The sequence below is a fragment of the Hesperophylax consimilis genome, unplaced genomic scaffold (assembly GCF_061612785.1).
Source record: "Hesperophylax consimilis isolate HC1 unplaced genomic scaffold, BYU_Hcon_1.0 scaffold_33, whole genome shotgun sequence".
Classification (NCBI taxonomy): Eukaryota; Metazoa; Arthropoda; class Insecta; order Trichoptera; family Limnephilidae; genus Hesperophylax; species Hesperophylax consimilis.
In genome coordinates this window covers 2,295,398-2,319,508 of record NW_028301263.1, presented here as the reverse complement: position 1 = coordinate 2,319,508, position 24,111 = coordinate 2,295,398, and the positions used below count along the sequence as shown (strand labels likewise).

Here is a 24,111-nt window from a genome sequence, read left to right as displayed (position 1 = left end):
CTCGCGATCGACCGGTCGATCGCGATCGACCGTTTGAGCATCCCTGTTGTAGAAGGTTCGATCCGTGCAAATCAACAAAGTCTCAAGGCGCAAACTATGGAGAGATTTATCCCAGGGTTCCGTTATCAGTCCTCTGTTGTTTAATATTTATATAAGCGACCTAGACTCAGTAATTCCTTTTTCTATCAAGTGACTTTACTTTGCGGATGATATCCTTAGGCTGGGTTTACACTTGTAAGTAAAATTTACGACTTTCGTAAATTTTTGATAAGTTACTCACAGGAGCGATTACATATGCATCCAACTTATCGTAAATAATGCTCATGGAAGTTGTTTGGAAGTTAAACTTACGAACTTCTCACAGAGACCGCTACACCAATAATTCTATTTTTGGTAAGATGGCTTCCTGACAACAACGCGTTGCCGCCGACTTTGACATTTGACAGCTGTCAGTTGGTAATATTATGGTAATATTTGATAACAGGGATTTGTTTATTCACGGTTAGATCATGGATCCCCATATAATACCCATTTCCGCACACAACGGATTGCCGCTGCGATAATATGCACAATTTTGTCAAACAAAAACGTAAGGGCCCGCAGAGTGTTGGATTAGGAGTTGGCTTCAAAGAAAAAGTACTGATGGGGATTTCGTTCGTAACGGCAGAATTAAGAATTGAGGATCAACGAAAATTCTTTAATTTTATCCAAATTATAGTAACTGACTTCTAATACATATTGGAAATGATTGGCCCGTAATTAAAAAAAGAATGATACTCGTTTTCGGAATGCCATTTCACCAGCTGAAAAAATAATGAGATTCCTTAGGCGTATGAGTTTAACACCATGTTACGACCGTGTGAGAAATGCGGAGATCCGCAAAGAGTACAAGGCTGATGTAAGCGTAATGAGTAAGATCAAGAAAGGGACGCTTAGATGGTTTGGGCATGTAGAGCGAATGAGCAAAGAAAGGAGTGTAAGGAGAATATACGATGCAAATGTGAATGGTAGCAGAAGTCGGGGACACCCGAAGAAGACATGGCACGACCAAGTGAATCAGATACTTGAATCGGGCCATGTTAAGAGTCATAATAATAGAAGAGTATGTATTAGACGATGTATGAATGTGAATGAGGCAAGAAGTGTGTGGAAACGGCGTGATGGTTAGTTAGTTAGTTAGAAAAAATAGTGGTGACTCTTCGATTTTTGGCGTCAGGTAATGTTTTCTATGTATTCTTGTATTGCATTTTTGTATGCATTCATTGGAGATATTAATTTGTTGTGAAGTTTGATAGCTGATCCATCAGTTCGTGAGGTCGAATACTAGAATCATTATCACACATTTACACAGGCATTTTTTAAACATGACATTGTGTTAATGATAAATAATGTTATGTTAGTCTCCATAGATTATTGTAGTGTATTATTTCATAAAGCTGTTCATGGCGACAAATAAACAAGTCCCAAGGAGCAAAGGCAGAAAGACCTGTCAGTGTTGCAAATTTCTGTTTTACCATCCCGACAGTGACGTCAAAACTTACGGTAAGCGACTCAACTTATCAATCTGTTTTGATAAGCTGTGAGAGAGTCGTAAATTCCCGCGTGAGCGATTAGATCTGTCAAAAACTTACGTAAGATAAACTTCTGTAACTTGGTAAAAATTACGATAAGTGACTTATGGTGTCGTTTACATTGTTAAATTTGTCGTAAGTTGCTTACGTGAGCAACTTACAGGAAAAAACTTCCAAGTGTAAAGGCAGCCTTATATATTTGTTACATAAAAATATCATTCTTGCAGCTAAGGAAATGAATTTGGCTTTACAATATATTAAAAGCTGGTTGTCAATAAATGGGATGAATCTGGTGGCATCTAAAACAAGGGTCGTGGCTTTCACGCGCAAAAGAAAAATTCCCCACTTCTCAATCTCTTTTGATAATGTGCTTCTACAAACCGCTACTCAAATCAAATTCCTTGGTCTTCTTTTGAACCATAAATTATCCTGGCTTCCACACATTCAGATAATTTCTACAAAGTGTGAAAAGGGACTTAATATGATGCGAGCAATTTCCAGAGTATGGTGGGGATCTCATCCTACCACTCTTAAATTAATGTATAATTCCCTAGTTCGGAGCCACTTGGATTATGGCACATTCCTTTTTGACCCCCTCCCTAAATATTTAGATAAGAAAATGGAAAGAATTCAATCAAAAGCCCTCAGAATGATTATTGGAGCTATGAAGTCTTCTCCAATTAATGCGCTTCAGGTGGAATGTGGGGAGCCTCCATTATATTTCAGAAGGCAGTTCCTTGCCAATAAATATATTTTCAAGGCTTTATCGTTATCACATCATCCTATTAAACAAAGTTTTAATCGGTTAAGTGTTAATTATTATTTTTTAGTAAACTTAATGTTTTGAGACAAGATTTTTTATGCATAGCACAAAGGGTAAATATGTTTATGCATACCAAAAAATAATAATTAATATTTGACAAGTTCAAGTATTTCACCTAAAAATGTAGACAATTTGTCTCGACGCCATCTAGTGAGAGAGTTAGCACTTGTTACATTGTCTATTGTAGTGTTGTATTGTCTATTGTAATATTGTATTATCTATGCCTATGTCTATGCAATGTCTATGGTATTGTCCTATCTATGTATGCGTTTCCGGGCTGAAGAACTACCTCTCTCTTACCGACAGCCGGCGACGCAACATCTAAAATGTCAATCTGGTATCACATTGAATAAAGCATTATCTATTCAATCTGAATGACTTTTATTGAAGAATATCAAAGACCCACTAAAAACATGGTGTCAGAAGTGCTGTGAAATAACTATTTGTAGAAATAAACTAAAGAAAAGTGTCAAAAAACAGTGATTGTAAAACGGAAAAAAAAAATGTCAGAAACACGTGAAAACTCCGGTACAAAAATACTAAACACCTTCGTACCGACAGAATGGACGTCTTGGATTCAAGGTTTTGAAATTTATTTAATGGCCACAGGAGCAGATCAAGAGGCTGAACACAAAAAAATAGCAAAATTATTGTATAACATGGAAAAACTGGATTACAAATATACAATTCGTTTAATGTTGATATTAAGTCAATCACGTATAAAGAAGTTGTGGATCTGTTCAATAATCATTGCGTGCCGAAGAAAAACCTAACAATGGAAAGACATAATTTTTTCAATACGAGACAAGGAGAACACATGTCCATGGAAGACTTCATAGCGGAATTAAATAATAAAAGCCATAACTGTGAGTTTGAAAAATTACGCTCGTCATTGGTATTGAATATATTTATTTCGAACATGCATTCAAGATACAATCACATTAAAGAAAAATTATTACAATCGGATAAAATGAATCTGGATCAAGCCGTCGATATTGCCAAGACAATGGTAATTTCGCAGAAGGATGCAGTGCTAATGAGTGCTGAAGTACATGCCGTCGCAGCCAGCAGTCGTCACTTCGAAAGGCGAGGGAGGCCTTCAAGTCCATCTCTCCATCGTCAGCCGAGCAGACAGTCGTCAAGGAGCAGAGAGCAGTACCACAGTCAACCACACGTCAGGTCAACTTCGCAGAGGAGAAATACGTCCCCCAGCAACCAAATATGTCAAAGATGTGGTCAGATTCACCGTCATTCATGTCCTGCGACCAAAGTTAAGTGTAACACTTGTCATAAAATAGGTCACTTCAGTCGTTATTGTTTTAAAAATAAATCAGTAGTCTCACATGTCAGTCAAACAAATAAAAATAAATATTCTAATGAAGTTTATAATATAGAATCTGTCAAAATGTCACAAAACCATAGAAAACAAAATGTCAATTCTCTTCTGTCAGTATGGAATTTTAATTTAATAATTAACAATAAAAATGTCAATTGTATTCTAGATACAGGAGCAATGGTAAATGTCATGTCTTATAATACTTTTAGAAATTTAAAAATACCCAATATCACTATCAATAATTACTGTCAAAAATTAGAGTCGTTTTCTGGTAATAATATTCCTGTAAAAGGACATTGTATTTTATCTTGTCAATATAATGAAAATGAAATGTCAAATATAGATTTTGTAATAACAACCATGAACTGTCATACAATCATAGGTCTCCAAACATGTCAAGATCTATGTCTAATACAAAGAGTATGTACCACTGCCAATGTCAATAATAATTGTGTAAAAAATATGCTAAAAGGGTATAATGATGTTTTTCAGGGCCTTGGATGCCTGCCTCACGAATGTCACATCACCGTCGACCAAAACGCGATGCCTAAAATCAACGCCAGCAGACGCGTCCCGTTCAAACTACATACACGTCTAAAGGAAGAACTGGACCGCATGGAGGAGTTGATGGTTGTTCGAAAGGTCACTAAACCAACGTCATGGGTCAACTCTATGGTAATTGTTGAAAAACCTAATAAGAGTTTAAGAATATGTTTAGATCCTAGAAATTTAAATCAAGCTATTATGCGCTCACATTTTCAATTTCCTACATTAGAAGAACTCAGATACAAACTGAACGGAGCCAATGTTTTTTCTAATTTAGATGCAAATTCAGGTTTTTGGATGCTGAAATTGGATAAAGAAAGCATAGATCTTTGTACATTCCAAACTCCATTTGGGAGATATCAATTTTTACGTTTGCCATATGGTATAAACTCAGCACCAGAAATATTTTTTAGGGTCATGACAGAAATATTTTCAGACATAGAAGGAGTCCTAATATTTGTCGACGATTTTCTTGTTTTCGGAGAAAATGAGGAAATTCACAATCAGCGTCTAGAAAAAGTTTTTCAACGTGCTAGGGAAGTCAATTTAAAATTTAATGTGGATAAATGTCATTTTAGTCAGTCTGAAATAAAATTTTTAGGTCATATTTTTAATAATAAAGGAATCAAGCCAGATAATGCAAAAATTAAAGCCATTAAAGAAATGCCTAAACCAAGATGTGTCAAAGATTTGCAAAGATTCTTAGGCATGGTTAATTACTTAGGTTCTTTTATAAAAAATTTGTCGACAGAGTCAGAAATTTTTAGGAACCTTTTAAAAAAGGATTCTGTTTGGACATGGGATGAAAACCATGACCTAGCATTCAAACGTCTACAAAATATTATTTGTACTGCGCCAGTCTTAGCTCATTATGACATGAACAAGTCGATAGTTCTGTCAGTTGATGCTAGTCAGTCAGCGGTCGGAGCAGTAATTATGCAGGAAAATAAACCATTAGCTTTTGGCTCTAAATCGCTAACGCAATGTCAGCAGAATTACGCGCAGATTGAAAAAGAATTATATGCTATTCTTTTTGGTTGCCAAAAATTTCACCAATATTTGTATGGACATCTTGTGCAGGTTGAAACGGATCATAAACCTTTAGTTAGTCTCTTTAAAAAATCACTTTCGGATGTACCGATACGATTACAACGAATGATGATGTCGTTACAAAAATATAACCTCAATGTCGCATATGTACCAGGCAAATATATGTATGTAGCAGACGCGTTATCTCGTGCACCCTTGCCAGACACTGAGATAACGGCAGTAGAAAAAGAACTGCAGGTACATGTTAATTTACTGATTTCGAGTCTAGCAGTTTCCGATAGTAAATTACAGGAAATTAAAGTAGCTACAGAACAAGATTTTACTTTAGGAATTTTAAAGAAATATTATATAAATGGATGGCCCGCAACAAAAAATAAATGCGAACCATCAACGAAACCTTACTGGAACATGCAAGGTGAAATACACGTCGTCAATGACTTAGTATTCAAAGGTTCTAGTCTAATAATCCCGAATATATTACGTCCTGTCATGCTTAACAAAATTCATGAGAGTCACCAAGGCATCTCAAAATCAAAATATTTGGCTAGAAATATTATTTACTGGCCAAATATGAATTCAGATATTAAGAATAAAGTAGAACAATGTAATATTTGCAATAAATTTAAGCCAAATAACAGAAAAGAACCACTAATTCCATATTCTATAGCTTCATTTCCTTGGGAAAGGGTAGGTGTAGATTTGCTTCAATTTAATAATACCATTTATTTAGTCGTCATGGATTATTATTCTAAATATATAGAAATAGTCTCTCTACATTCAGGTTATACAGCTAACCTTGTCGTCACGCATTTAAAAGCGATATTTGCTCGTCATGGGATACCATTACAACTTGTCAGCGATAATGGTCCTCCATTCACTTCAGCTATATTTAAAAATTTCTTATATGAATGGGACATAGAACATATTACAACTAGTCCTAACTTTCCGCAGAGCAACGGTCAAGCTGAAAGTGGAGTTAAAATTGTAAAGAACATTTTAAAAAAATGTCACGAGTCAAAAACTGATATATATATTGCATTGTTACATTATCGAAATACTCCAAAAGATAATTTACCGTCACCGTCACAACTTCTCATGTCAAGACAACTTAGAGTAAATATTCCAATAAAGTCAAGTCATTTAAAACCTAGGACAGTTAGTTTCCAAAAATACCAACAGGGGATGAGGAAAAATCAAAATAAAATGGAAAAATCGTACAACTCACATACGAAGGAGTTAACACCATTGAAAATTGGTGATCCAATTTTATTCAAAAAGACTCCTCAAAGTCATTGGATGCCAGCAACTGTTGTTGAAGTATTAACTAACTGCCCGCGTTCATATGTAATTAAAACTTTAGGTGGTGTAACATACCGCAGAAATAGGAAACATCTCATGTTAGATAAATCTAGATTAAGTAATGATAATTTAAGATGTAATATAAAACCCTATGAAAGTATTCTTACACAAAATGGCGATAATGACACCGAACAACTACCAACTTCGTCCAATGCTCCAGATCAAAATTTGGTCCCGGTGTCTGCGACAAGTGATACAGGCATCCGACACCAAACAAAGTCTGGAAGACAAATAAATAAACCAAAAAGGTTTACATTTTCTGAATTTGATTAAACTTTTTAGGTATATAAGTTATGTATGTTGTATTATTTTCACAGTGTTAGAATAAATGTCGTGAACTATTTGTCTTATAAAAAAAAAAAAAAAAAAAAAAAAAAAAAAAAAAAAAAAAAAAAGGGAAGATGTTACATTGTCTATTGTAGTGTTGTATTGTCTATTGTAATATTGTATTATCTATGCCTATGTCTATGCAATGTCTATGGTATTGTCCTATCTATGTATGCGTTTCCGGGCTGAAGAACTACCTCTCTCTTACCGACAGCCGGCGACGCAACATCTAAAATGTCAATCTGGTATCACATTGAATAAAGCATTATCTATTCAATCTGAATGACTTTTATTGAAGAATATCAAAGACCCACTAAAAACATAAAATGCCTTTCTCATATAAAATAAAGTTGGTTGTTTTCAGGTGAAAAATGTAACAAGCAGTAATTGTTGAATGAAACACTAGTATATATTGAATAATTTCGCGGGTAAGAGATAAGCCGCCATAGCTCAGTGGTCAGAGCTGTCGACCGGAAATCGAAGGGACACGGGTTCGAGTCCCGTTGGCGTCATGTATCTTTTATCAGGAGATTTTTCAATGTGGATGAGTGTTTCAGGCGAACAATTATTGCTTGTAAAATAAAGGTTAAGTGTTAATTTGAATTCTAACAAAAGATTGAGATTGAGAAAAAAAATGTTTTCCTCTCCTAATTAAAAGTTTTCATCTCTATAATTCTCTGTCATCTTCCCTCCAATATCTTCAAGAAGTTCCCAATCTCCCTATATACAATATTCCATTTAAGGCAATCACTTTTATGCCGAACACAATAACATCAGACTTTCGGAAGAATATTTTATCTTCCCCAAATAATTTTCAAAATGTGGATGACTGTTTTAAAAGCATTGTGGCTTCAAAATTCCCTGGATTTTCCATCCTTTACACTAATGGTTCCAAATTTGAAAATAAAAGTTGTGGAGCATCGATATATAGTCCAGAATTCAACATCAATCTCACTTATAAATTACCGAAAGAAGTTTCCATATTTACAGCTGAATGCTTTGCAATTGAACAAATCAAATCCAGGTTCTCAACATTCATCGAGCCTTACTACGTACTGATTCGCTAAGTACTCTAACTAAAATTATGTCAAATATTCTATGTTATCCGGAAGACAATACTATATGTAAAATAAAAAATCTTCTCAATTCTCTAAGTGAATCTGGGTTTGAGACGATATTGGCCTGGGTCCCTGCCCATTTGGGTATAGAGGGTAATGAGATGGCCGATTCTCTCGCCAAATCTGGTTCAGATTCCGGAACTATCCCACTAAATTTTAAAATTCCTATCTCCGATGTCTTCCTGATTCTTGATTCTTAAATCCAACATGACTCGTGCCTGGGAAGAAAATTGGGCAGTCTCCAAAATAAAAACTGGATCTTTCTATGCTGGAATTCAAAACCATATCCCTGCCAAGCCATGGTTTCATGGTAAAAAACTTTCAAAACGATTCATTTCATGTATTTCGAGAATGAGAATTGGTCACTGTTCAATTGCATCTCACTTGGCTAGAATAAGAGTTTTGGATGATCCGGTCTGCCAGTGCGGTGTGGAAGAGGAAACCCTCGACCACGTTTTCTTTAACTGTAAAAACCATTCATCTTTCAAGAACATATACCGCCGGCTTATTAAAATCACACACCAGTCCCCCCTTAACATTTCATACCTTTTATCTCTTAACAATTCTCGTGTTCATACAGCTTTATGTAAGTTTATTAACCTGAATGAATTCAACATTTAATTTGTTTTAGTGATCTAAATGAGTCCAATATTTAATTTTTTTTATTTTTTTCCCAATAGATTAACCGAATTTTTTTTCCACTTTAACTGTTACTGCCACAAAGCACTCTTTTCAGGGTGAAAAGCCGAAAACCAAAAAAAAAAATAAAAAAATTATATGGAAAATGAATTATGGTACCTACTAATTCTGTTTTGTTTGTATGAAATTGTAAAAATAATATTTCAATAAACAACGATTTAGGGGGTATTTCACTATCTCTGATTATGTTCTGACCAAGCACTAATCCGCGGATTAGTCATTTTTTCGTTTTCACTATATCTAAATAACGCTAACGCTCGGGTTAAAGTTAGATTTGACTAATCAGTGCTCGAACTTCACGTTAGGCGCTATTCCTCGAATCAAAGATGGCGTCAAAACATTCCGAGTTTAACAGCTGAGAAGTGAGTCGAATTTTGTAGAATGAATTTGAATGCTTGTATGATCCATCCTGAATTATTTGATTGTGTTCAAAATAAGAAATTGCCTAATACAAAAAAAAAAAAATAAGAAATAATGTATTAATTTGACACGAATCTATCTAAAATGACCTGATAATCAACATAACATAACCAAAAAATGCACACTTCGCGGTATGCGGACTGTGACGCATGACAGCCGTGGCAGTAGATGGAGTAACTGCAAACATTTTGCGATGTTGCCAGACTATTTCGAGTGTTATCTATCCGGAAGCTCCAAACAATGGTGAAACGGTCGCCGTTGAATAACGAAGTTATTCTGATTGTTGGGGACGGATATAGCACCGTCGCAACGCGGAATAATAGGAGTGGAAAAGTTCGGAATGCCGACTTACCCTTTTCTATTCTTCCACGGTTTTCAATCCTTCTTTGCGCTGGTTCACAACAATTCACAAATTTCACCACGCGCGAGCTCACGATGGCTTTGAATTTTCGACACGGTCGATAAAGGGGGCTCCGTAATCAAACGATGTTGACAGGACGAATATTTTAACTCAACTAACGTCGGCATAGGAGAGGAGAGGAAGGGTAGATAGGCCACAATAATTTTATAAAGGATATAAAGGTAGGTAGCACGATGCTAGGTGCCAACATTTCCGCCCACCTAATTTGAACAAATTAATAATTATGATACAAAATTTAATAAAAGGTAAATTTAAATATATACGAGGGTGGGTCAATAAGTCCTTAGAAAAGCCGACAGGTGGCGCGACTAGTACTGTAAGCGGTTTGTTTTCATGCAGCGGCACTACCGATTCAGTGTGCTGCGAAGTTTCAAGCAGATTGGTCGGGTTGTTGTGTTTCTCGTACATTTAAAAAAAAAAATTTACTTGTTTACAAAAATGGAAAAAATTGAGTTTAGAGCTGTTATTAAACATTTTAATATAAAAGGGTTAACAGCAAAGGAAATAAAAAATGAGTTGGATTTAGTTCACGGCACATCTGCTCCTTCACTTGCAACTATTTATAACTGGTTAAATGAATTTAAACGTGGTCGTACATCAACAAAGGATGAACCACGCTCAGGACGTCCTGTAGAGGTGACTACACCAGAAATGATCAATAAAATCCACGATATGGTGTTAAGTGACCGAAGATTAAAGTTGAATGAGATAATTGAGGTTACAGGGATCTCAAAAGGTAGCGTCATTTCTATTTTACATGACAAATTGGGCATGAAAAAAATTTCTGCAAGATGGGTGCCGCGTTTGCTCACAGTCGACAATAAACGCAATAGGGTGGTGGCATCTAAAGCCCTGTTGTCGCTCATGCAACGCAATCCGGATGAATTTTTTCGTCGCTTTGTGACTGTAGATGAAACATGGATACACCACTATAAACCCAAGACGAAAGAACAGTCAAAGCAGTGGATTACGAAAGGCGAACCATGTCCAAAGAAGGCGAAAACCGTAAAATCAGCTGGTAAGGTTATGGCTACTGTATTTTGGGATGCACGTGGAATTATTTTCGTTGACTATTTGGAAAAGGGAAAAACAATAACAGGGGATTATTATGCATCTTTATTGGACCAGCTAAAAAACAAAATTGAAGAAAAACGGCCTCATTTAAACAGGAAAAAAATCCTCTTTCATCAGGACAATGCCCGTGTTCACACATGTTTACGATCAATGGCTAAAATTGAAGAATTGAAGTTCGAATTGGTCGACCACCCACCGTATTCGCCAGATTTAGCCCCCAGTGACCTTTTCCTTTTCCCAAACTTAAAAAAATGGCTAAGTGGACAACGTTTTTTTTCAAATGAAGAAGTCATCGATCGGACAAATGCTTATTTTGAGGACCTTCCGAAAACTTATTTTTCTGACGGTTTAAAAAAAATTGAGAAACGTCTAACCAAGTGTATTGAGCTCCAAGGAGATTATGTTGAGAAATAAAAAAAAATACAAAAATACAAACTGTTTTAATGCTTTTTTCTAAGGACTTATTGACCCACCCTCGTACATAGGTAAATTGTTCATTCAAGTTGTATCCGTAATGCCTCGCAGAAAACCATTAAAAAAATAACTTTTACTAAATTAAGTATAACTTTTCGAAGAATGGTTCCTGGACCACAACAAAAATTTTGGTTTTGAAAAATATTTAAAATTGCTAATAACTCCTTTGGTCTAGAATCTGAGTAAGAAACAAAACGAGAATTAGAGTATAGACATCTAAAACAACAACAAAAAAAATATATAGATCCCAATGGTAAATAAAATAAAAATAAAACATAACAAAACTGGAAAATGAAAACGTATTCTATTTTAGATGTATATCTCAAGAATTATCACTAATAATAATTTTATTCTTCCGGTAACGGGCAAAGCTTTATCACTGGTCGAACCAAGGAACCAGATTGAGTTTTAACAGTAGCTACCCTAACTATTCCATCCTTACCGGGATGAACGTGGATAATTCGTCCTAATACCCACTTCATCGGTGGAAGACGATCGTCCTTTATTAACACTAATTGACCTAATTTAATGTTTGGATTTATTTTGCACCACTTTGATCGTCGTTGAAGCGTATTTAAATATTCTAAATGCCAACGTTTCCAGAAATGTTGCGACATCTTTTGGAGATGTTGCCACCTACTTAAACGATTAGACGTGGTGTCAAGAAAGTCATATTCAGGCAAACCTAGTAGGAATCCACCCATTAAAAAGTGGCCCGGGGTGAGTCCATTCACATCCTCGGGGTCTGAGCTCATTGAACACAAAGGGCGGGGCCTCAATTCTAGTGAGAACTGTCGCAAATTCTTCATAAGTTAGAACGGTCTCACCTATCACCCGTTTTAAATGGTATTTTACAGATTTTATCCCTGCCTCAAATAAGCCTCCGAAATGAGGACTCGCTGGAGGGTTAAAAGACCAAATAATGCCGCTCTGAATTAGATGATTAGATATAACATCACGCTGTGATGCCAAGAATTTATTTATACCGAGTAGGTACCGATTTGCACCGACGAAATTGGTTCCGTTATCGCTTATGATTTCAGAACATAACCCTCGACGATCTGTAAACCGGCTAAGGGCTGCAATAAATGCTTCAGAAGATAAATCAGACACGATCTCTAAATGAACTGCTTTCGTCGCCATACATACAAATAGACATAAATAACCCTTTGACGTTTTTGCTCCCCTACGTTTGTGATCTTTCAAAGTGAAAGGTCCTCCGAAATCTACACAAACTCGAGAAAAAGCACGGCTTTGTTGCACTCGAGAGGGAGGTTAATCACCAATTAGGGGAGGTGGCACCGAAGATTTCATTTTATAGCAGACAATGCATTTCGACAGTTGTGAGCGAATTTTATTCCTTGCAGCCCCTATCCAAAATTTACGCTGAATAGTGAATTGAAGGCTTCGTGGCCCAACATGAAGATATAGTTTATGATAATAATCTATAATTAAATAAGCTAAATGACAGATTTTCGGAAGTAAGATCGGAAATTTACTTTCATATGACAAATTTGAATACTTGAGTCGACCGCCCACCCTGATAATACCGTGGCTATCAAGAAACGGTTTCAAGTTTTGAATTTGCGTTGAACATGGACTGCCATTTCGCATATTACGTATATCAACAGAAAAATACGTTTCCTGTTCAATGCGTACGATTTTCATAAGCGAATCATTTAATCCGCGAGAACTTACATAGATAAGTCGAGTTTGAATTTCCACTACCAGGACGTTTCTGACAATTATTTACGAAACGCATTATCCAAGCGACGACGCGTTGCAATTTATAAATGAAGAATATTTACTAATAATCGAATTAGGTACTATTTGAGATGATACAAACGTTTTAAGGTTGCATGTTTTGAGTTCTGGTATTTCTCCGTCAGATTGATTGTACACAGCTGAACAAGGCCAGAGTGCTATTGGTTGGTGAAGCCATTTTGGTCCCGTAAACCACAAAGGGTGTGATATAATGTCTGCTGGGAAAAGCCCTCTTGAACCAGAATTGGCACAATTTTCCTCCGAGACAACATGCTTCCAAACAGCATTTGGTGTATTTTCCAGTATTTGCACAACCCTATTAGCGACAAATGTTTTCAATAAATATGGCGGCGTTTTTAGCCACGCTAGTACAATAGTCGAATCTGTAAATAGAAAAACGTTTTCTATTTGTTCGGCAAACTTTACAGATGACATAATATACTTTACAAGTTTCGTGAGAAGAACGGCCCCACATAATTCTAGTCGTGGAATTGACAGGGTTTTCAAAGGAGCGACCTTCGATTTTCCCATTAAGATGTGAGTGGTATTGCTATTACGCTCTAATAAATATACCACTGCAGAATAACCCAATTGTGAAGCGTCACAGAACCCTACGAGGAAAAGACGACTTGTCAACACCGTGTTGTAATATCTAGGAATATTCAATGTTTGAAGTAATGAAAGTTGACTTACAAATTTACTCCACGTATTATGAATATGTGGTGGAACATCACGATCGTCCCAATCGACACTTAACTTCCATAGTTCCTGTAATAGACATTTTGCGAAAAATGTCACTGGGGTGATGATCCCAAGTGGGTCGAATAAACGAGCTACCGTTGATAAAATTGTTCTTTTTGTGCATATCTTATTTGAAGGTAGATCGACCTTGTAGGTAAAACTATCAGTCGTTGGACTCCACTGAATGCCTAATATTTTAACAATTTGATCAGTTCCGGCGTTATCAAAAGAATGACCATCTTGCTGGTGCTCTTGCGAAACGTGATCCAAAAGTGAAGGTGTATTAGATTGCCATTTACTAAGTTCTAATTTCCCAAGATTTAACAATCCAATGATATCTTGTTTTAGTCTGAGGGCTGTGCTAATCGTTTCTGTCCCTGTTACCAAATCATCTACATAAAAATCATCGCATAGAACCTTGGCAGCATCAGGATACTTTGATCCTTCATCTTGTGCTAGCTGGCGAAGGGTACGAATGGCCAAGAATGGTGAACTAGACAACCCGTACGTTACAGTTTGTAACTCGAAATCAATAACCGGTTCATTCTGAGATTCTCTCCACAAAATATTTTGGAATTTACGCTGAGATGGAATAATTAATATTTGCCTATACATCTTACAAATATCAGCTGTAAATACATACTTATGAAAACGAAAATTTAAAATCATACGTGGAATTTCAGTTTGCAATTTTGGACCGTTCAATAATAAGTCGTTTAGAGATAAGTTATTTGGTTGGGTTTTTGCCGACCCATCAAAAACCACACGTAGTTTTGTAGTTTAACTGTCAGGATTCAAAACACAATGATGAGGTAAATAGAATGCATCTAAATTCCGAGGTACCCGTGTCATGTGTCCCAGACCCTCATATTCTTGTATAAAATTTCCGTAATTAATTGCTAACATGGGATCCCTTTTAAAACGAATTTCTAGTTTGTTCAATCGCGATTCCGCAAGTTTTAAGGAATTTTGAGAAGGCATAATTTCAGATTTTGTTAATAATGGTACAACATATCTACCATCACATTCTCGATAGTGATTCGAAGCGTAGATTGTTTCGGCTAATTCGTCGTCCGGATTACTCGTCACAATTGAAGGTGTTTCTTCAATTTCCCAAAATTTTCTAAATAAAGACGAAGGCGTTTGAAATGACGAATTTTCCATCTTCCCCATTATAATGTAACCGAATACACTGTTTACAGCACATGGAGAGCCGTGAATTATTTCATGGCCACTATTAAATATATCCAAGTATACGTCAGCTCCTAACAAAAGGTCTATTTTGCCCGACTTGTAATATGATTCATCAGCTAATTTTAAATTTTTAAATTGTGACGTTCCCGATGGTAAATCATATGACAGATGATTGATTAGAAGTGATTTCTGTAATTACAACAGTTTGACATTGAAGAATAGGCCCTTTTTTATTTCGAGGTTTTATAAAACATTTTGTTTTTCCATGACAAGAATTTATACTAGAATTTCCTAAACCGTTCAGTGAAATACGATGTGCTCTAATTGACAAACCCAAGAGCTTAGCACATCTTTCCGTAATCAGAGAGACTTGACTCCCACAATCCACGACGGCGCGGATAGGTATATAATCATTATATTGATTTCGGACCTCAAGTTGTACAGTTCCTAACAAAACGGTAGAAACGCTCGGAATCGTTGTTGCGGCCAGGGTTGCACTTGAGTTATTAAGTTCATTTTCGCCCGATGGTTCGGCGGCAATGTGCAACATTGAATGGTGTTTTTTATTACAAACCTGGCATGTAAATTTTGATACACAATCTTTTACATGGTGTTGTTTCAAACAATTGAAACAATGGTTTAAAGTTTTAATTTTGTCCCTCCTTTGATGGGGACTTAAAGATGTAAAAGATGCACATTTGTAAAGAAAATGTGCACCTTTACATAATGGACAATTAAGGTTATTATAATTCTTATTGGCAGATAACAACGTTTTAAACGAACCTTTTTTCTCTTTTGTAGTATGTGGAGATAACATTTCTAAAATACGCGTTTGATTTCTCAGAAACTCGAAAATTGAATCCAACCCTGGAATCTCTTCACCGGACAATTTGGATTCAAATTGACGTTTAGTTGTCAGATCCATCGATCGTATCATAATATGACCAACAAATTTATCAAAGATATTTTCTATATTCATCGCCTTTATAGCGGCGCAATTCTCTTGAAACGTACTGAGTAACCGCGCTATACCTGACGCAGACTCGTTTTGTAATATTTTGAAATTAAGAATTTCATCAACATAATGCGTGAAAAGAATTCTAGAATTTTGGTATTGATTTACCAGAATATTCCAGGCAATGTCATAATTCTCTTCGATAAGAGGCAATGATTGTATAAGTGCCAGTGCCGGCCCTGTAATTACAGATAAAAGATAATGGTATTTTTCTACATTAGTATATGCATTGCTGTCATGTATAAGACTTTTAAATAATGAATGAAATGAGCACCAACTTTTAATGTTACTATCAAAGGTGGGCAGCTTTATCACTATATAGGAGAGGAGAGGAGGGGTAGATAGGCCACAATAATTTTAGAAAGGATATAAAGGTAGGTAGCACGATGCTAGGTGCCAACACTGATCTTTAAAGCCAGCCAACGGATAGCTAGTCAGATATTTAGCCCGACATAGTGAAATACCCCCTTATCGGTACAAAACTGAAATACTCAACCTCACAGATTCGATACCCAACTAAACTAAAGGCATAAAATAACTCACGATAGCAGGCGGCGTCATCATGCTGGGCGGCACCCTGAGGTCCGCTGCATCCAGGTGCTGCTGCGTCCAGATCCGTGGCCCCGAGCTGACCCCCGTGGGCTCCTCATACTCTGTGACGGCTGTGTGATCGGATGCATAGCCTCCAGGCTCACCGGCGTTGCGGGGGCGCTTGGCTCGCGGGCCCCCGCCGCTCTCGTTGTCCTCGTCCGACCATTGCTGGCTGTGGCCTGGATAACGAAATAAACAAATTGTTTTTAACACACTTAATCAGGAAACCCTTTTTGGATCTAACACCGGGTGATATTAAAAAAATATACAAAAAGTATTATGTGCAATAGAGAGGGTACAGAGAAGATTCACAATATACCAAGAGCTTTGAAAGACCGCCATCAAAAGAACATCTTTTTCTAAACTTTACCTGAACATTAATAGTTGCCCTGGTGTTAGCAAGAAATCATAACCACCAACACGAGTGTAAATCTCTGTGGACACTCAAAAAAATGGAAATAAAAACAACTTTTGCATCCAAACCCAGTGTAACGGACGTACTGCTCCGGGCTCGGCCGCGGTCGCCCACGTTAAAATTATATAAAATAAAATTCTTAATAAAAAATATAAATACAAATTCATGTAAAATTGTTATAATAAATGAAACGTCGGAGCGTGGCTAGAGGTATACGGGCAGAGAAGTATTGTGAGAGCTGGTAAAATCATGAGAGCATTTAATTCGGGCACGATTATTAGAGTCGTGCTTATACGAGAGGGAACGTTCGGCCCCGGCCCGAAGCGAAGGGCCGTGCGCCGTCATGGCGTGCGAGGTGATTCGCCGTCAGAACGTTCCACAAGCGCGATTCTGAGGATCGTGCCTGAACAAAAAGAGGCCGTGGTCACGTTCGACCACGGGCCCAAAATTACCGGCCGAGAGGCGGCAACTAGCCCGGCGGCGGGCCGCGAGCGCGTCACCAACACGGGCCTCGATTCCAGGAATCAAAGAGAAAGCGGGCCCGTGTGAACGTCGCTCGGCCAGCGAAGGCCGCCGGGGTCCTATAAAACGGGCAACAGTCCCTTGAAAAGACAGATAGCCAGCAACCTCCACCCGCTCTACACTTCTCTCTGCTCTGCCTTCTACCTCGCTCCGACTTCTGACTCTACTCGCCTTCTCTTCTTCTTCTGACCCTCGCCTCACCCCGGACCTCTCTGCCTCTACAACAAGACCCGGACTCTACGACAAGGACCAGAATCAGCATCGGACCAGCTACAACGGCTACAGAGACGCCCCGCTCTACCCCTCCACGCCACTGAAGGAAGACGCCTTCTGCCTCCACGGGTTGGGATCACCGGCCCCCTTACAGTCTTGTGTGTCACACGATTACGTCTGATACACCCAGGAAACACTTCCGTGTAAAGAGTAGTGGAAGCATGGAACAAACTACCACAACTAAAATATCACAGATGCTACTAATTGTTGCGGCGTGAATGGACTGTAATTTGCGGTTTTTTGTGATATTGTTTGATTGACTTACCAATATCTGCTGTCGGCACCTTCCACTTTGCTCTGCTTTAATCACCGGTAGGTTTAATTGTTAGTATTGGAGGAGGTCAAGGAAAGGGAATAGTGATATTGGATTTGGAAATGGTTCAATGCGTTATCGATTGCTATTTTTATGCACTTTTCACGGCGTTCTTTGCGGTATAACATTTGCCGGTTATAGCGCGGCGCGGTGGTTTTAATAACTCAAGATAGGTTATGCGGAAAGCGGTTGTACTTGCGGCGCGGTTACTTAAACAACTGACTCATGTAGGTAAAAGGCGCGGAACGCGGGTGGGAAACAACAGAACCAAATACTTTGCAACAATAACTGGCCCGAGCATGCCCCCCGCCTTGACCAATGGTCAAAGTCACTAATACACAAAAGAAACACGTTATGAAAGGATTCAATAAACAATACTGAACCCGCGGTAGAACTAAAAACTAAATTAACTATATCTAAGATAACGTTAAAGTTATTGTGTAGGCAGGGGACAGAGTTTAACGACTGCCCTGCGATATGTTCCGGAGTAAGTCTTAACGTCCGCAACGCGGATCACCCCATCTACGCCGGGGTGGACGTTTACCACTACGCCAATAGGCCATTGTAGTGGTGCGATATTGTCACTCTTAATTATTACCATGGTGCCTTTCGTTATTGGATTCGAATTTGTATTCCATTTCTGACGCGATTGCAGCGTGTTCAGATACTCCATTCGCCATCGATTCCAGAAAGTCTGGACGAGACGATCGACAAGATGTTTTCGTTGCAGAAAATTTACTGGCGCATCTGACAAATCAGCAGCGGGTAAAGATTGTAATGGAGTGAGCGTTAAAAAATGCGCGGGTGTTAAAGGCAATGGAGCCGAAACATCGGTAACGCTGAGCACTGATAATGGGCGTGAATTTAGAATAGCTTCAATCTGATGAAGAACCGTTTGCATCTCTTCGTATGTGAGAAGAGATGCCTTCAAATGTGATTTAGCTCCTACGAAATTTGTCCCATTATCAGAATACATTACATTTACAGGCCCTCGACGGGATAGAAAACGTTTGAACGCGTTGAGAAAGACTTCGGTCGAGAGGTCTGAAGCGAGTTCAATGTGAACCGCGCGGGTCACCAAACAGATAAATAAGCAAATGTATGCCTTTTGGCTTCTAACACCCCGACGTCTATGCGGGATTATTTGAAGCGGCCCCGCGTAGTCGACCCCCGTGTGCAAAAAGGCCTTAGCTTCGCGGACGCGGCAAGCGGGTAAATCTCCCATTATTGGGAATTGCGGTTTGGGATTGACCCTAAAGCATGTATTGCACTGATGCACGCGTTTCCGAATCAAATTGCGCGAAGAAAGTATCCAAAACCTTTGCCTCAACAGAGACATAAGTAAGGTGGGTCCCGTATGCAAGTTCTTAGTGTGGTAATAATCTACTATTAAATCAACTATATGATCATGAGCGGGTAATAAAATAGGATGACGACTATCAAATTCGAGTTCGGCGTTTCTCAATCTGCCTCCTACTCTTAGGAGACCGTCCTGAATAAATGGATTTAATTTAGCAAGAACTTGCCGTACTTTCTTGCCATCGTTCACTGACTTCATATCATCGGAAAAATGTACTTGCTGAACTGCCTTTATAATAGCGGTTTCTGCAATGTCAATATGGCTTAACTCAAATTTACGCGGCAATTTCCTAATGAAGCGAAACACGTAAATGACAATTCGAATTAATTTCGACCACGAATGAATGCGAGAAGCCAATGTGCATAATAAAGGTGACACGATTGTCTTGAGGCGATTATCGTTTTTAGGTTTCATTTCGGGTGGATCAGCTACACGAGAGCACAAGCCAAAAGTAGTTGGCTGTTCATACTGATTGGGTTTCAATTCCGGTAACTGTTCTGAATTTGCGTGCTTAAATGGTGAAATAGGCCACTCGAAATGCGGCTGGCAAAGCCATTTTGGACCATTCCACCAAATGTCATTTGATATCAATTGCGATGGTAGCATACCTCTTGACAGGCAGTCGCTAGGGTTATCAGCACCTGCGACATGATAAAAATGACTACTGTTTAAATTTTCGTGTATTTTTGCTACACGATTGGCAACAAAGGTTTGCCAGCGGTGAGGTGATGAATGAATCCAACTTAAAGTTACAGTCGAATCAGAAAAGGCAAATGTTGAATGAATAGTAAACCTAGCGGAGTAATTATCAATTACCTTTTTTAACAGGTGCGATAACAATAATGCAGCGCATAATTCTAGGCGTGCTAAGGAGACAATTTTTAGCGGTGCTACCTTTGATTTTGCGCAAACTAATTGAACCTTAATTCGGTTATCAGGAGTGGTCACATGAGCGTATACCACTCCTCCATATGCTTTTTCGCTTGCATCCGCAAATCCAACAAGTATTAACGTGCATCCTTCCGTGACTCCTATATGACGTGGAATACGAATCGACGATATTGACGGCAATTCCGCGTTGAACTGCTGCCACTGTTGTGATATCCTTGCGGGTGGAATTTCGTCCCAATCGATTTTCAAATTCCACAGCTCCTTTATTAGAAGCTTGGCTTGTACAATTATAGGTGCTACCAGACCCATCACGTCAAAGAGTCTAGCGACAGATGATAAAATATTTCGTTTCGTACAAGTTCGATTGTCTGGAGTAACTTCAAATGCGAAAATGTCATCCGAAGGATGCCATCGTAGCCCAAGGATTTTTAGCGATGCATCATTATCGAAAGTTACACTTTGCGACAGGCGAAGTTCCAATGGAACGTTTTCTAAAACTGTGCTGGAATTGGATGCCCACTTAGCGAGTTGAAAACCTCCTGACTGGAAGAGCTCAATCAACTCTTCAGCCGCGCGGATAGCTTCTTGCTCATTTAAAGCAGAGCTAGCGATGTCGTCTACACAAACATCTCTATTAATAATATCCCTTGCAAGAGGGAAGCGAGCGCCTTCATCTAACATTAATTGTTTGATTGCTCGAAGGGCTAAGAACGGACTACATTTAAGACCGAATGTTACGCGATTGTATTGGTAAGCCTGAAGCGGCTTTTGCGGATCGAATCTATATAAAATTCGTTGATAACGACGATCTTCTTTGCGAACATTTATACATAAATACATTTGACGAACGTCTGCGGATATTGCGATAGGAAAAAGGCGTAAATTCAGAAGAATGCAAAATAAATCATTCTGTAGGCTTGGTCCCGTGTGTAAAATATCGTTCAAAGGTAAACCAGTTTTTGTCTTTGCGCTTGCGTCCAGAACCACTCTCACCTTTGTTGTCAATTTATCTTCACGCCTAACTGCGTGATGCGGGATGTAGTATGCGTTTTCTGACGGTAAGGCTTCCACCTGGGACAGATAACCTTTATGAATATGTTCTCTTATTACTTCATCATAAAGCGGTTTTAGTTCTGGCAGATGATTAAATTTTCTTTCTAGTGCGTAAAACCGATTTTGCGCAGCTTGCAATGAATCACCTAAGTCACAAGGGTTGCTTTTGAATGGCAAAGCCACTTCATAAGAACCGTCCTCGAGGCGAGTTGTGGTGCCTTTAAAAATGTCTTCAGCTTCTTTTTCTTCGAGGCTGTGAACTGGTTCCGAACCAATATCTTCGATTTCCCAGAATTTTTGCATTAAGTTCTCAATTTCGTGCGTAGCGCAGAAAGTTAATGCGGTGTTTGGTTGAGAATTTACTGGAGCGTCTCCCATAAAAACATAACCTAATGTGGTTTGAATCGCGACTGGAAAACCGGAGGTGATTATCTTATTTGGTAGCAACAGTTGAGAGAACAGACTGACGCCAATTAGCAAATCGATTGGGCCTGGCATTGCCCAGGTGTCGTCTGCCAGCGGAACATTTATAAATTTATATGACGTCAAGTCCACCTTGCAAGTAGCTAAATGAGCGGTAATTTTTTCTAAAACTAGAGCGGTTATGGAGTATTTGAAGTAGGGATCAATCCTAGATTGAATTGTCAATGTGACACTTCCTCTTATTGATTGCGTTTTGCCACCTAAACCCTGGACTGCGAAGCGCGTTCCTGAACTGACTGTCAGGCCTAATTTTTCACAACATTGTGAAGTTATATAATGCTTTTGTGAGCCTGGGTCTAGAAGACAGCGGACGGTATTCTCTTCACCGCTTCGATCAACAGTGTGAACTTTGGCGGTAGCAAGAACTTCAGTGGTTGCCCCTTGTCGCGTGGTTGCTGACATGGTACATATCGGCGGTTCTGCATCGTTAGGTTGAGTTTCTCCATTGAATGTGGAGGCGTTTGCTTGACTGGGTTTATCAAAATGAAGAAAAGTATGGTGCTTGCCATGACACTTATGACAAGTGCCTTTTGATTTACATTTTGAAGATGTATGTTGCGGGCTCAAGCAATTAAAACACAAAGATTTTTCCTTTGCGAAGGAAAACCTTTCCTTTGGTGATAATTTTAAAAATTGTGTACAAGTGTACAGTTGCGTGTGGTTCTCATTTTGACAAAAAATGCATTTTGATTGCGTACTCGTGTAAGTATGATGTGTGCGGGTTTGAGCTGTGCGTCCAGTTCCACCGGAACTGGTTGAATGTGTGTTGGCGGTGTTAGGTCCACGAGTTGTTGAAGTTCGTTGCAGAATTTTGACCTGATCTTGCACAAACGACACCAATTGCTTGCAGGTGGGAATCTCAATTTCTCAAACTGAGAGCTCAAAAGCTTGTGCAGTTTGCGACTCTAATTTCTGCAAAGCGCATTGTAGTAATATAAAATCCGAAAGGTCTTCTATTCCCAATTGTTTTTTAGTGCGGCGATAGATGCTGAATATTTTTCTATAAAAATTGTCAAACTTTTTGCGTTGTGAGCTACGGTTTTTGAATGAAATATGTTATTCAGGTAATAAGTGGCAAGAGATCGCTTATCTTGATATTTATTGACTAGCGTATCCCAGATTATTTTGTATTTGTCTCCAGTTGGCACTAAACCTGACGTAACATTTTTCGCGGTTCCAGTTAATTTTCCAATTAAATATTGTACGCGTTGCGAATTGCGAATCAGATAGTTGTGAATTTAAATGAACATTTGTTTTGAATGTTTCATAAAATAGGTGCCAATTTTCCATCCGTCCATCAAAGGTAGGTAATTCTATAGCGGGTAACTTAATAAAATTATTATTATTACTTGTAGCAGCACACGCAGATGTAGATGTTTGCGGTTCCGTAGCTAAATTTCGTTTTAAATTATTTCGTGCGCGAATAATACGTGTGTATAATTCTTCAAACTGTTCCCAGCTTGAATAATCTGGTTCAGAATTCGGGTCTGACGTAAGAATATTCTCGTTAATTTGATCAATAATTAATTCAAATTTATTTTTAATTTCTAAAATACTTTCAGATTCGGACATAAACGCTTCACCTGAGCGTGACGCTTCGAAATTGATTGGCAAATTATTTGCAAGCGTGTAACGGAGAAAACTACAAACCCCGGACTGAGATCGATCGATGAGAGACATCTTTATTGCTACCCGTGAGCTCATCAACCCGTGGTGCCCAACGTGGCCATTGTAACAATTTATAGGGAATGATCCATGATTAGTTATGCCCAAGAGCAACACTAATAAAAATGTAAATCAAATATGGATTGTGTGTATTCTGAAATAAAAACATATTCAATCAACTGTAAATTAAAGAAGGATGAGTTTAACAAATAATCGTTTATTCAGAATGGAAGCTAGTACAATATAAGGTTAATTAAATAAATGAAGTAGCAAAGGAGACTCTATTTTTTAAACTAAAGGATTCTCAGGGCCGTGTGCAGGACTCGAAGAGCATCTGCATGTTGAATTTTATAAATGAAAGTCATCATAAAAGTTAAGAGGTTAATTATATATTTATTTCTTCTAGAAATAAAAAGATTTAAAAGGATAAAGATAACCCGAAAAACTATCTAAAGTTAAATGATGATTTACGTGAAAGTTTCTTCCAACCCGCCATGTTGTGGTACTGGTCGCCGATGGTTCCGCAAGTCACAAGTAGTCTGCTCCGCTCCCAAAATCTGACTCGCTGGAGAAATGAATGATTCTCCTCTTCTCTGCGCAATGTGCTGCGCAG

The 24,111-nt window shown here is 38.2% G+C and overlaps 1 protein-coding gene across 1 annotated transcript in view; it reads right to left on the bottom strand.

Moving 5' to 3' along the window:
- The window catches only part of LOC149409230 (uncharacterized), a 240,215-nt gene that overhangs the window by 188,391 nt on the left and 27,713 nt on the right, over positions 1-24,111 (bottom strand). Inside the window, exon 4 of the mRNA XM_089650022.1 lies at positions 16,476-16,702. Within this exon, the coding sequence (XP_089506148.1) occupies positions 16,476-16,702 (227 nt within the window). The remainder of the gene's footprint in view (positions 1-16,475; positions 16,703-24,111) is intronic.